At 41.0% G+C, this 14778-nt stretch overlaps 3 protein-coding genes across 3 annotated transcripts; 2 read left to right on the top strand and 1 right to left on the bottom strand.

Annotated features, from left to right (window-relative positions):
* Positions 1–922: 922 nt before the first annotated feature.
* Positions 923–6019, bottom strand: LOC114529047 (serine/threonine-protein phosphatase 6 regulatory ankyrin repeat subunit A-like). The gene has a single exon (XM_028550772.1). The coding sequence runs from the start codon at positions 5681–5683 to the stop codon at positions 923–925; it is 4761 nt and encodes a 1586-aa protein (XP_028406573.1). The 5' UTR covers positions 5684–6019.
* Positions 6020–6407: 388 nt separating this feature from the next.
* Positions 6408–8863, top strand: LOC114529144 (SUMO-activating enzyme subunit 2-like). Its single transcript, XM_028550894.1, has one exon. It carries the CDS (start codon positions 6505–6507, stop codon positions 8605–8607), a length of 2103 nt encoding a protein of 700 aa, XP_028406695.1. The 5' UTR covers positions 6408–6504; the 3' UTR covers positions 8608–8863.
* A 301-nt stretch (positions 8864–9164) lies between these two features.
* LOC114529048 (sorting nexin-8-like) lies at positions 9165–14770 on the top strand. Its single transcript, XM_028550773.1, has 13 exons — positions 9165–9255; positions 9393–9520; positions 10322–10457; positions 10956–11149; positions 11222–11336; positions 11552–11673; positions 11815–11895; positions 12025–12145; positions 12562–12601; positions 12771–12903; positions 13172–13240; positions 13308–13607; positions 14762–14770. The coding sequence occupies exons 1-13, from the start codon at positions 9183–9185 to the stop codon at positions 14768–14770; spliced, it is 1521 nt and encodes a 506-aa protein (XP_028406574.1). The 5' UTR covers positions 9165–9182.
* The last annotated feature ends 8 nt before the right edge of the window (positions 14771–14778 follow it).

The following is a 14778-nucleotide window of genomic DNA, read 5'->3' on the forward strand; positions in this document are numbered from 1 at the left end:
GTCTATCGTCGACTTTATTTACGAATCTTTCCTCATCGTAACCTCCAAATGAACTTCTTCTCGCCATTTCTCTTCGAAACAGAATGAAGAAAACATTCACTATGTGTTTGATATCGTCGTTTCCATACAGGTCGTATATGCCTTGTCTTAGAACGATTCCTTGTTTGTATTAAAAGTGTTTACTATAGATCACAAGACCATTATATATCTGGTGTCGTGTTTCCTGGTCATAGTTGAGTTTTATGGAAAGAATGGATTCTGAGAACGGAGTGCGATGTGGCCAGGTCACGCAGCAATTGTGGACTTTATGAAATGTTGAATGAAAAATTGTTTGTTTAATCTTATTCTTCGTTTAATCCACCCCGTCGTTCTGTTATACCCGGCTGTCAGCGCAGGCGATAGTCAAATGTGCAAATGAGCGCTAAATGAATGTTAAAGTCTAAAATAAGTTGATAATAATCAGTACGATCTGACGGAAAGACAGTGGATGCGGGATGAAATATTTCCGTGCTGAAACTGGAGTTTCAGTTTACAACAAGGCAAATCTACGCAATGCTGAAAATCTCCTTTGGGTTTTAGTTTAGGCCGGGCAATATTTTACCATGTTCATTGACTGTGAAAACAAACAAATATACTTAAAGTTTGATATAGCACTTCAGAGTATATCTCTCTATCGTGAAATGAAATACCTCAATTTCATACTAAACATTTACTTAAAATGCGCACTACTGTTTTTCTAACTCTCCATGCATCAATTCATTAAGGTTTGCTCCGCTAGTCGACTAGACGAAGGACTTTAGGAAATATACTCTTCACAAACCGCTAGAAAATGTTATAAAATGGTTAGAGACGTCCAAGTAAACACATCGAATCAATACAATATATTTACAATTTAACACCTTTTACAACTTTACAACTTCGTCTAATACGTGTTATTACAAGACTCGCTGGTTGTAGATTCCAGGCCATACTCGGTAGTTCGTACCCAGCCCCCCTCGACGCGTTTCATACTATTTGGTCTTAATCGACTACTAGTTCTAAACGGAAAAGCGGTGTCTTTGCGCCCGCGTCGTGATGCCAGCGGATGATAAGTATCCAAAGCAAAGTTATAAGAATGAGCTGCTGGCGAGCCGTAAACATTCTTAATCAGCGAGTCTCTCCGAACACGTGTGGGATGGGAAGACGGTCTACGGGCAACTTTTGAGGGATCCGTTTTTCTTGACCGCGGCTCCGAGTTTGGTGTTTCCAGTTGTGGGTCTGTATTTTTCGTATTCGGGGACGAATCTCCGCCAAGTGTATCAGAAAGCCACTTTTGCACTAGGTCATTTTTACTCAATACCTGTCCCACGTCAACACTCCTGTTGCTAGGCGACGAGTTGTCGTGTCTATTCTTCACTCTTGGGTTGCTTGGCGACCGATTTGATGACGTTGAACTAGACTTTGGGGATATCGGTGCTGCGTGAACACGTCTGTTGCTAGGCGACCGGCCGTCCGCTGGCGCAGATGAGGGCGGGGACAATAACGGGAATGAACTTTTGTACTGACTTTTTTCACGTAAAGGCTCATTTTCTGAAGAACCATATTCGGGTGATGTCGGGCGAAGTCGGTTGACGACGGCTTTCCGAGTGAGCCTTCTAGGAGATGCTAGTTTTTGGCTGTACATTTCGGAATTTGACTGCGCATTTTTCTCTGCAATTGATTGGATTTTATTTACCTTTTCTCGCGTAGTATTATTGTCGTTTTTTTGAGGTGATTTTTGAGCTGTACCTCTCACGCCAGATGGGATTTTACCGGTTCTTTTTGTCGCATCGAAAGCTAAATTCATACCAAGCACGCTTGTCTCATTTTCATGGTTATTCTTATGCGAGATTCCCTCGCATTGTTCACTAGGATTAACACCCGCTTTGCTTTTTTCTTTGTTGGTCTTGCATAGATCGGTAGCAATGTTATCGCGAACTTTTTCTTTCGTTAATTTCAAATGCTTTCTAAAGTGTCTTTGAATCACGAGCGCTGCTTGTTTTTTGCGCCGGAGAAGCGCAATGCGCTCCCAATTACTGCGCAACTCGAATATTCTCTCCGTCTTTCCAGCCGCCACGATGACGCTTTGCGGCGCGCGCGATAGATTCTCGACATTCGATTGCGCAAACGTCAAACCAGTATTTCCCTGAGCCCGCGCGCTGTTTTCCCGCGGAGGACCAGTTCTGCTTAAGTCTAGCGAATGTTTCGAGTAAGTTGATCCACTTGTTGCCCTGCGTTCGTTATTCTTTCCAGGATTAGATTTAATCTCCTGAGATAATCTCTCAGATAATCTGTCCTTCGGATTACAGTTCAATTTGTGAGTGTCCATATCTTTTTCTGTTGTGGGACGTTTGGTTTCGTACATAAATTTTGCTTTTGTTATCTTCGCTTCCAAGCTAGTTTCTTTGAGATTTGCTGACGATCTTTTGGTATTTTCCAAACTTTTCTCATTATTACTATTCTTGATCAAACCATTTTCACTATTTTTGTCACTTCTTTTCTTATTTTCGCTCTGTTTCGAGGTGCCTTGATCATTTGTCAACTTGTTTTCACTAACTGCAAAAGGTCTCTTTTGATTTTTCGGATGTTGCGTTCTATGTCGTTCCGACCATTTGCGAAAATTCTTTTGAATAACCCGCGCAGCCCGATCCAACAGTCCGCTCGGTTGTAGGCCGTGTCCAATCATAAACTCCACGACGTCGTCATGACGACCGAGAATAGCGCAATCTAATGCGGTCAGCGGGGTTGATTTTGCGGAATAGTCTCGGACCCAACTGGCATCAGACAAAAGATACTTCACCGTATCGAGGTGTCCCATTCCAGCCGCATAATGCAATGCGTTTCGATGGTCACAATTCAAATACGATACTATGTCTTGGTTGTAGCTTAGCAACAGTGATACGCAATTCGTGTTCCCAGAAATCGCAGCGTTATGTAATGGTGTTCGCCCGTTTATATCACGCATGCGCGTTTCTGCACCTTGCTGTAGTAAATACTTGCAAATCGTCTCATTGCCCTGTCCGGCTGCAAAGTGCAAAACAGTACAGCCATTTTCGTCGCGATAGTCCAGACTTACGTTTCCCTGAAGCAACTTTTGTACATGCGTCACGTCGCCATGGTAACAAGCATTGAGCAACAAAATTTGCTCGGTGTTATCACATATTTCCATGTCGTAAAACAGCCCCGGGAACGTTCGTAATTGTTCGTCATCCGTCGTCGAGAGATCGCTCTCCGAGTACAAGTCAAAGTTCTTCTTCTCATCTTCCGTGATCGTACGTAACCCATTGCTAACTTCAGCTGTAGGCCGATGATCCTCCGAGTTCAAATCGTTGTGTACCGTGTCCTTTCGCTTCGAAGTTTCGCTATCGGTATTTTCCATTGAGCTATCCTGTCGGTCAATAGCTTCATCGTTTAATTGACTACATTTAGTTTCATTGTCTTTATTAAAGACTTCTGTGACGTCATCGTAAGTGACGTCATCATGCATATCATTTTTCTCCTCGTGTTCAGAGTGTTTCAAGTGTTCCTCTTTCGTCAACTGTTTGTGCCTTTCGATCAGCGGTTTCACTTTCTCTTCGCGCCTCCGGAGAACCAAACGCCTCAGGAACTTTTTGATCTTATCGGCCGCGAGGTCCTGAAGCCGAGCAATCGTCAACGCTCCGTTGTCCATGAGAAACTGAATCACGTCCTGGTGGTCAGCGGCCATAGCGAAGTCCAACGGTGTCCAGTCCGTGGACGTGACACGGTAATTTAAAAAGGCCTGGAAAGGATCGGATACGAGGAGTTTCACGGCTTCCAGTTGACCGTTGATTGCGGCGTGGTGTAGCACCGAGTAACCATCGTCATCACGATCGTTAACCAAGTCCGGGTTGTGGGACAGCATCAACGCCATGCACTCGGTGTGCCCCTTGAAGGCTGCCCCGTGCAAGGCCGTGCGACCCTGCACGTCCTTCTTTCCCGGGTCCACCCCCTGGCTGAGCAGCCACGTGCACACGGATTTGTGACCGGCATGCGCAGCAAAGTGCAGGGGGGTGCAACCGTTGTCGTCCTCAAGTCTGTGAATGTCCAACGTTTGCGACGAAAAGTCTGCCGGAGCCTCGCTGAACTCGCCCAAGTCCAAATTTCGCGCCGTCAGCCCCAAAGATCGGAACGCTTTCATTCGATTCTCGCGAGGTTTTCCCTCGGGTTTTACACCCTCCGGTGTTTCGTATCCCGGAGGTGATGACTTTTCCTTATGGGCTAAATTTGCTCTTTCATTCACGTGAGCAAACTCTGCTGTTCTAAGCGTGTCAATAGATACTACCGATTCTTCTCGGATGGACGACAAATGCGACCCGATTGTACCCAATATCCCCTGGTTTGCGTTGCTCTGATGTTCATTATTATCGATGGGTGTACCTGCTCTATCCATTAGAATATCGATAATCCTTCTATGACCTTGCTGGCAAGCTTTAAACAGTGCTGTTTGGCCGAGTTTATCGGGTTGCGAAATGTCCGCCGAATTCTCGAGGAGAAGTTGAACACATTCCTCATGGCCAGCAAAGCACGCGAAATGCAAGGCTGTCAAACCTTGATCGTCGCTTGCGTGTATGTTAAAGTAGCTCAAGTTTTTTAACATCAATTTGAGGACTTCCAAAGAGCCCTCGCTTGCGGCCCACATAAGTGCAGTTCGACCCTGATTGTCGGTACAATCCTCAAGGTTTTTATAACATTCCAAGAATCGCTTCATGATTTGCGCGTTGTCGTTTTTGGCAGCGTAATGCAACGCGCTCGCCCCAGTATTGTCCACGTGGTGCGCGAACACTCCAGCCGAGACGAGAATATCAATGAGATCAATGTCATTCCTGAGTACGGCGTAGTGTAAAACGCTGCGCGACAAGTCATCGAGATCATTCAACGCAGGCTCTTCGGCCATGCATAACTCGCGTACCAGCTCCTGGTTTCCATTAGCAACGGCCAAGTGAAGCGAAGTGCATTTGTGGCAGTCAAATTTGCGCGAAATGTGTCGATTAAGTTTTAATAATATGCGCGCAATTTTCACGGAATCTGCGTTGGGGTTAAGTGCGGCCATGTGTAGTAGACACCTTCCCTTCACGTCGCGTTTTGTTGTGTCTGCGCCTTCGCGCATAAGCAGTTTAAAATTTTCCAGCCGGTTGTAAAACACGCTCCAGTGTAGCGCCGACATTTGTTCGTTGTCCGTCGTGTTCAGAGTACGTTTGTTCATCATGAGCCGTTTTAAAAGTAACCGTAGACATTTAGGATTTGCCTGCATCGCGGCGTAATGTAAAGCAGTCCTGCCATCTTTGTCGCCAAAATTACATTCCAGATTTGAGTCGACATGTTCGAGAAATAATTTAATGAACTTTGGCCGGTCCAAATACGCAGCCCAGTGGAGTACACTCCTTCTATCGTCATCAACCTGCTGTATGCTCGCTCCGTTACGAACCAATAACTCCGCACATTCGTACCAATCGCCAAAAACCGTGTAAACCAACGCCGTGCGCCCGTATTTATCTCCCTTGTTGAGCGCTTGAATATCGCCTTGTTGCTGTAAAATACGTTCGATCGAAAGTTTGTCGCCATTTACTGCTGCCGTGTGTAAGTCGGTCCCGGTATGAAATGTGTTTAATGCGAGGTCGTCTATATTTAATTTCGGTGAATCCATTCCACAAGAGGAACTCCAATCGCAATTGTCTGAAATCTTTCAAGGACGAATGCGAATTGATTAATCTCAGTTATTTCCGCCATAACATATCAAAACAAATCATCTCAATGGCAACATAAATAACGCGTATGTAAAAAAAATTCACGTCTTCCTAAAGTTGTAAGAATTTTGAATCAATTCGTGTGACTTTATAGAGGAAATTATACATGACGCGTAAGCCTTCCTTTCTGTCGAGTTTCGTGTTTCCATGCTTTGATATTTTGATAAAAATATCGCATACCAGACCGCATAGAATAAATAGAAGCTAATTTGTAAGCGGATAGCTATACCTGTAAATTACCTGTTAATGATATAAATTATGCAAAATTCGTTTTGGTTTTGTCACCGCCGAAATATTTTCTAGTTTTCTTGTCTAACAAACCTGCTACAGATTTAAATCTTCGTATAAAAAGAAGGCTTTGCCTTTATCATTGAATAGAAAGCTTTTAAAGCATTTGAGTTCTGACCTGTTTTGGCGTGACGCGATTATATTGTATGAAGTTTACTTCACACAACGGGTATGAACCGGAAAGCCCATTAATTTCAAAAGAGTTTCAAGTTTCAAGAACGCTTATGAAAAAAAGTATATCTTTAGGCCTTTCGAAACAGGAAATGGCGTTTTATTGCGAATATGTAAACAAATATTCTATGTATGCGCAAATTTGGAATTTTGATTTCCGAATAAATTGCGCGACCCACGCGTGTGCCCACGAAGCGTTACCCACGCGAGGGTGACCCGAAGTCTCGTCTCTCGTTCATGAAAGAAAACCACGCGCAAAAACATGGCGAAGTTTGGTGAAATTCAAGGCGGCAATTTGGGCGAAGATTTGTACAAAAATCTCGAAAAATGTCGAGTTTTAGTTGTTGGAGCCGGTGGAATTGGTTGTGAGCTCTTGAAAACGCTTGTTTTGACTGGGTTTAACGATATTGAAGTGATTGATTTGGACACGATCGACGTGAGTAATTTGAACCGCCAGTTTCTGTTTCAGAAACAACATGTCGGCAAATCTAAGGCAAAAGTGGCGCGAGAAAGTGCAATCGAATTCAACCCTCAAGCAAAGATCAAGGCATATCACGACAGTATCATGAGCCCTGATTATGATGTGAACTTCTTCCAAAGGTTCTCGGTTGTTCTCAATGCACTGGATAACCGAGCAGCAAGGAACCATGTCAACAGGATGTGCCTTGCTGCCGGTGTGCCTTTGGTAGAGAGCGGTACTGCTGGTTACCTCGGGCAGGTTACGGTCATTCAAAAAAGCAAGACGGAGTGTTACGAGTGTCAACCTAAACCCCACCAGAAGACTTACCCCGGGTGCACTATCCGAAACACACCATCCGAACCCATCCACTGCATCGTTTGGGCTAAACACTTGTTCAACCAACTGTTCGGTGAAGCAGATGCCGACGAGGAGGTCTCGCCAGACGCCGAAGATCCTGAAGCAGTTGGTGACGCCGGAGCTGTGGCTAACGACTCTTCCAAAGATGATATACAACGTGTCTCAACTCAAGATTGGGCAAAAAGTATCGAGTATGAATCTGCCAGACTGATCCAGAAATTTTTCATTGAAGACATTAAATATTTGTTGTCCATGGATAAGTTATGGAAAGAAAGAAAAGCCCCTATCCCGTTAGATATTGAAAATCTTCATGAGAACTCGTTACCGGATAACGAGAATGGCTTGCCTGATCAAAAAATTTGGACAATCCGAGAGTGTGTTGAAAAATTCAAAGGATGCGTGGATCAGTTGAAAGAAGAACTAATCAGAAAAGGCGACTTCTTGGTTTGGGATAAGGATGACAATGCCTCATTAGACTTCGTTGTCTCAGCTTGCAACATCCGCGCACATATATTTGATATTCAACAGAAAAGTCGTTTCGACGTCAAGTCAATGGCAGGAAATATTATCCCTGCAATTGCAACAACGAATGCCATCATCTCCGGTCTTATTGTACTGGAAGCGTTAAAAGCCCTCCAAGGAGACATTGGCAAATGTCGAACTATATACCTTAACAAAAAACCCTCTGTTCGAAAGAAATTATTGCAACCATCACCACTTGTTGCTCCCAATCCCAAGTGTTATGTCTGCTCGACGAAGCCCGAAGCCAAAGTTATGTTGGATTGTGCTAAAGTTACTTTAAAAGCTCTTGAAGAGAAACTTCTCAAGCAAGAGTTTGGCGTCATTGCACCTGATGTTGAAATCGAGGATGGCAAAGGGACTATTTTGATCTCAAGTGAAGAAGGGGAAACAGATGAGAATAATTCAAAGATGTTAGCTGATTTTGGAGTCACTAACGGTTCTCGTTTGAAAATTGATGACTTTCATCAGAATTACGAACTTGTTTTGAACATTGTTAATTGTAGCAACATGGCTGACGATGAGGAGTTTAAAATCTTACAGGATGTTGAAAAAATGGATGATGATTCTACGAACAATGAAGAAGCTAATGATGTGATTGTAAGTGGAGATATTAACGAGATAACAATGGATGCTAATGAGCAAGGAATTGAAATTGCAAAGGAAAAGAGAAAGAGAAAAGCTAGTGATTCCTTAAGCGGTGATCCTGAAATTGCTCCAAAGCATGCTCGTATAGATTTAACGAATGATAACGAGTTGCCTGGTGATGTAAGCAAACAGCAGTTTTCATTTCATGAAAATGGCAGTCTAGTGTCTGAGGAATCAGAAGGAAGATGGGAACCAGGAACTGTGATTGATGTCGATGCTCTGTCAGGATCGGAGAGCGATGACCTAGGATCAGAACCTGCTGTTATGGTGATTGATGATGATGACAAAGATGATGAGAGTGAGGATGGAAAGCTAAAGATTTCTGGGGACAAAAATGGGGAAAGAGAAGAGCCTGTAGTTGTGGTACTTGATGATGATTGAGTCACACAATTTGAATACTCTACTGGTAGAAAACAATTGAACTTGTACTCGATAGAGCTTCTACAACAACTTTGGTATCTCATGCTGCTTGAGTTTAGTTTAAACAAAGCACCATTTTACACTGAATTTAAACCAAAAGCATGTACAACATTACATATTGTAATTAATATGTGAAATGATTATTTTGTTGATTTGTAAAAATGATGGCATTCTTGGCTTTCAGTTTTATATTTTTTAGTAAAAAGCAAGAAGTTGTATGCAGAATTGTTAAATAAAATAAAGATGTAAGTTGTTGTTAGTGTTGGTGGTAACTGGTGTAACTGATTACTGCTGATGATGTCAAATGCTAGAGCCTAGAAGTGCTGGGTTAGATGCATGATTATAAGCTGGGCAAAATGTTGAGTTTGCAATTTGCATTAGTTACAAATAACACTTATATGATTTCAAACTCACTGTCACTGACCACGCCCAACTGCTAAGTGGCGCTGACCTCCATATATTCTGAAGTGGCATCTTTTGACCACTCCAGATATATGTATAGAGTTAATCGTCGAAGCAAATGGCACTTTTGAGCGATGTGTTTTTCAAGTGTATCAAATAGCACCTTGCACAACCCAGACACTGGCTGCAAGATGTCGATGACCTATGGTAAGTTTTTGACTCCTAATTTCCTTGTTTTTTTGCACGAAATTAACAAACCTTTTCACGCGAACGCAATTCTGCCGCTTTCCTTAAAAATAACATCGTGCTTCCTGTATTTTGATGAGTGTAATATAATTAAACAGGAACGATTCCTGCTTTCTACCGCGAGGTTTATCAAACTCTCTGTACAGAGGGGTCGAGCAAAATAGACAAGGATGTCTTGCAAAAGATCCTGTTAAAAGCTGGCTTACCAATCGCCACTGTCGCAACGGTAAGAAAGCATAAACGTACTTTATAGTTTATACCATTGTGCTGAATATAGCTTCGGCTCTCTGTAGTATGACGATCGGTTATCCCACTGATATAGAATCGTTTTAATTGAGGCTTTAATGCCCATTTTTGGGGCTAATAGAAATATAATCGCTTTGTTGTGGGCACGTGCAATATCTTTCTGAATACATTTTATCAACCGTGAGATGGCCGTCGTTTGTGTTCGGATGAACACTTGAACAGTTGCTGATGTTTACATTATTTGCAACAATTTATACTAATGATAGATTTTCCCTCCGGAATTGACGGACGCAGCTCTAGAATACAAATATCCCGTATGAAGGTCTGTTCACACGATCCAATTTTGTTGGATCCAATTCACTTCTGATGGATGTTTTATAGTCTGTTGTCTTGATGTATATGGGCAGCAAATGCACTGAAGCCAATGCAGTATTGCTTTATCAATAACAGACTATATTTCATACGTCAGAAGTGAAATGGATCCAACAAAATTGGATCATGTGAACAGAGCTTAACTCAAAGATGTCCTCATCACCAGAGTCATGCTTGGGCGTGCTGAAATATGACATATTATGCCCAATATTTCCATTTGTGGCCACTTTGTGGATAATAAGAACAACCACTGTAGTCAACAGTGTCCCACAAAGTCTCGCAAATATATCCTTAAATATCAAGGGGCATCTATGGAGCTAGTTTAGGGTTGTTTTAATTAATTGATTGTGAAATGCTACTAAGGTGTTAGGCATTTTGGTTAATTGCTATTTGCTAATTATTTTCTTAGATATATGAAAGTGCTGATCCAAATCATGAGGGATCAGTTGGTAGAGATGGTCTCTACAAGGCACTTGCCCTAACTGCCCTTGTTCAACAGGGAAAGCCTCCAAACGAGAAGTTACTAGAAGGCTACATTGGCATGGGTTAGAATTATATGACTATTGTAGTTACACATAAATATATTGAAAATACTGGCTGCATTCATCACTTAACCCATTAACTGAGAATACTTTTCCACTGACGAGTAAAGTCATTGGGCATATATCTCTTGGAGCTTTGTCAGCTGGTGGGTTAACAAGAAACACGTACCAACAGACAGTTTTGTCAACTCTGACTCAGTCTTAACTGACCGTACTCTTTCACTATGAGGAAATCATCTGACGTTTGTGAAGTAAAGTGCTAAAGTAGGCAACATCTGGGTGCATTGCAAGCTAATGGGTTAACAAGAGACACTGACAAATAGTTTTGTCAACTCATTAACTGACACTACTCTTCCACTGATGAGTAAAATCATTTGGGGGCATTTCAAGCTAATAGTTGTTAATATCTACTTTTGAGAACTATTGACCTTTGAAAATATTACCATTTATATTCAACCACATTGTCCATAAAAGGTTGTATTCTCATTTTAACATACCCAGAGCTTCCAAGGCCAGAGATTGGTGACATAACCAACTTGAAAGAAACAACCATTCAGGTTCAGAAAAAGAAGAACCCCTCGGTCCTCGGCCTTAAATACGACCAACTCATCGCGATGGATACGATTTCTGTTGATCTTGTCCCAGAGAAGAAAGGAATTCTTCTCAAACACAATGAATACAGAGTTAACAGCCAGGTATTGCAAATCTTGGATATTTTTTATCTCCTTTCAACATGAAAAAGATTTATTGTGGTGTATTACTTTAAGAAATACAAAACGACAGTCAATCGACGCTACAGGGATTTTGAAGCGCTTTTCGATCTGCTACTTAGCCGATATCCATATCGAATGGTGCCAAAATTGCCACCGAAGAAAATTGGAGGTATTGATAGATACGTAAGATTATCATTCTAGTCCATATATATACACCAGTACTTCTAAATTCAAATATTTAACTAACACAAGTCATTGGCAGTTTCATAATTTGCCTTAAAACCAACAGTATTCAGGGACCGATAAATACAATTGTTTAGCGTTAGATTTAGTATAGGATAGTTTTCCATTTTGTGTAACAATGATTACACTTTTCACTTTCAGCTACTAAAGAGTTCATTGAATCGAGAAGAAGGTCATTGAAAAGATTTCTCAACATAGTTGCTCGTCATCCTGTCCTAAATGAGGATAAAATGGTTGTCTGGTTTTTAACAACAAAGGGCTCAGTAAGTTCTACAGTTTTGTGAATGTCAAAAGTTCCAAGATTTTTGAGTTTATCTACACCCAGATCATTTAATAAGTACAGTGATTTTTCATTCTGGTCTTGAACAACTTTTAAACAACTTTTTTGTTGGTCTTTTGTAAAGGACATTGGCGTGAAACTAAAAGATCAATTTAAACAAATCCCAGATGAGTTTATGATAAACCCTACAGCCAGCAAGTCAAAGGTGTGTGTTGTATTTGTAATATTCCTGTGAAAGGGTCTTATTTTATACTTTAGGGTGCTTAATGTCAGTTTTATGGCTGAAAATGGGACTCAAGATAGTTCTGAATGAACTAAATGTGTTTATTTTTAGGACCTGGTATCCAAGGACACGCAGATTCACTTTAGTCAAGCGAGGGAACAAATCTTCAAGGTTCATGATAGTTGTTTTTATCTGAAAGAAATTATGGATAGACAAGGAACTAGAACACTTAGTAAGTGAAATACCGCTCAAGTGGACGATTCGAGAGTCTATAGATTAAATTTAGCAAGAAGAACGCAAGTGAAATTCAACATCACAGCTAGAAAGAGCATTTTCGATTGAGTAAAACTACGAAATTTGGTTGCAAAATGCTTTTAAATTGGGAAAAATTACCCCTGTGAGTTTGACAAATTTTCCCGCCTCCCCGGTGTATTTTGCGCGGGAAAAATGGCCACTTTAGATTTAAGAAGTTGAGGTTATTTCTGTATTGTGAGATTGAGAAAGTTTACTAAAACGTAAGCGGTTACCAATTCTAAAATTCGACTTGCTTCACAAGCTTTGGCAATGGAAACGCGCATTGTGAGAGGATGTATTGATATGTTTTATAATATTTTTTATGGATGTATTGATATGTTATTGTTTTTTCAGATTACGCGACAGATATGCTGGACATTGCTAAACAATTAAAGTGAGTGTTACGACTGGGAAGGGAGGTGGAGGATGAGGGGGAGGGATGAGGGGGAGGGATGAGGGGGGAGGGATGAGGGGGGAGGTGGGAATAGTAAAATAGACCTTTCTCATAATGGCGTCAATCGGGGTAAGCCTAACCTTTTACAAATTCTTTTATTTTCTTGTAGTAATTTAAGTACTGATAAAACTCCTGTTTCTTCCTGGGCCTCTGGTACCAATACGAACTGGACCAACTTAAAACAAGGATTTAAAGGATTGTCTGTTCATTTTGAGAAGGCTTCAGAAGCTGCCGCTAAACAGGTAAACTTGTATGTACCTTAATCTCGTCGAGTACTGTACTCATATGTATCCTATATTCATCCAGTACTGTACTCATATGTACCCTAGCTATACTCATCCAGAACTGTACTCATATGGATCTCGCGCAGTACTATACTCATATGTACCTTGATATCACGCAGTACTATACTCATTTGTACCTTGATATCACGCAGTACTATACTCATATGTACCTTGATATCATGCAGTATACCGTACCTTAATCTCATGCATCTCTCTCTTCTCACAGTATTTGTTGGATGAAGAAAGTTCTGCCGAACACCTGGCTTACTTTCTCGACGTAACTTCGGCTTACAAGGTGCAGTTTATGGTTTCATCCAGTGTTGTTAGTCATCCTGTAGTAATCGTGAACATTTGCCACTTAGGATTTGTGCAAGCGATTAGAAAGCGGTGTATTGAAGGACCATCAACACGCCTTGCAGAAAATGCAACAGATTAAGAAACGCCAGATACACGCACAGGCCCGAGGCCAGGAACACTCCGCAATCGATGAGCTGGAGTCCAGAATAGTGCAACAGGAAAACGAAATCTCCAATATGGAAACACGAAATTCCTTCTCTCTTCATTGCGCGCAGCTGGAGACGCAGTTGGTTCACGCTAATTTTAATATACTTCATGTTGCACTCAAGTCATTGGTCGCTTCACAAGTCGCCGAACATGAGGGGGTAAGATGAGCCATGTTTCATGATGGTAGACAAAGACATAGACATATGTTTTCTGAAGGTGGAAAAACCAGGAAACATTGTTACCTGCCTATGTTTTATGGTGGACCAGGAATCTAATACGCTGCTTTTCTTTGATTTCCAGCTAACAAGCGTGTGGCAAGGAATGGTATCACATGCAGAAAACCTGCTTACAAATCCCGACCAACCTGTTTCGCCTCCAGCATCACCAGTATGAAATTAAAATAATTATTAAATACTCCATAGTTCAGGGTTCTACCAACTCTGTATGTTATACTAATGAAATTCTATTTCCAAAACATAAGTTTTTATAGATGTGTCCTGCATATAGAACTGAATATGTTTGCAATGTAATTGCATACGTCATTCAGTGCGATTAACACAGGTAATAATGTAAAGAAATTATAGATTTATAGCATTTTGCTAGATGAAGATGATGATTTTTAAATGCTTGTGTGTGCTTGAGCAATGTGGCAAATAACAGAATTGATTTCATGCATCCAGGTATCTTATTAAAGTACATTGAAGATTTAACCATATTTTGGTAAATTTGATATAAATTTTAATAAACTTTAGCGTCTTATCGTAATGTGCATTTCCATTATTTTATGACCTAAACTTATACTGACTAACTTAAATTAAACAAAATTTTCATTTTAGCCAAATTAACCCACACTAGATGTGCTACTATGACGATTACGATAAATTACACTCTTTCTATAAAGTACACACACTATTTCCACTGTATTTTTTAATTTTTTTCTAATTCTACACCTCATGCGAGTATTCGCCCTAGACTTTCAGTTTCCAGCACCCAGTTCCCTCGAGCGTCGCTCCACAATTTTAAGGTAAATTTACCTGACAGCATGCATATATAGATGATAATAGAAACCAGAGAAAAATAGTCAACAACATTGTCTGTTAGCAAAAATTAAATCCATATTGAAAAACAATTGTATTACATTTACATATATCGAGGTAAATTCAATGGACACGTGATGGTAACGTGCCGAACACGTGACGCTATCTCGAATAATGCTTTGGTACACAGAAAGTACTAAGTCGTAACAAATTTTAGTAAGTTTCTAGGCAGCTTTTTAGTTGTTTATCCTTCTCTAGCTTCTATCATTTTTAAGACAGAATGATCCAGGAT

This window comes from Dendronephthya gigantea, unplaced genomic scaffold (assembly GCF_004324835.1).
Source record: "Dendronephthya gigantea isolate DGI-Jeju-01 unplaced genomic scaffold, DenGig_1.0 000053F, whole genome shotgun sequence".
Lineage (NCBI taxonomy): Eukaryota > Metazoa > Cnidaria > Anthozoa > Malacalcyonacea > Nephtheidae > Dendronephthya > Dendronephthya gigantea.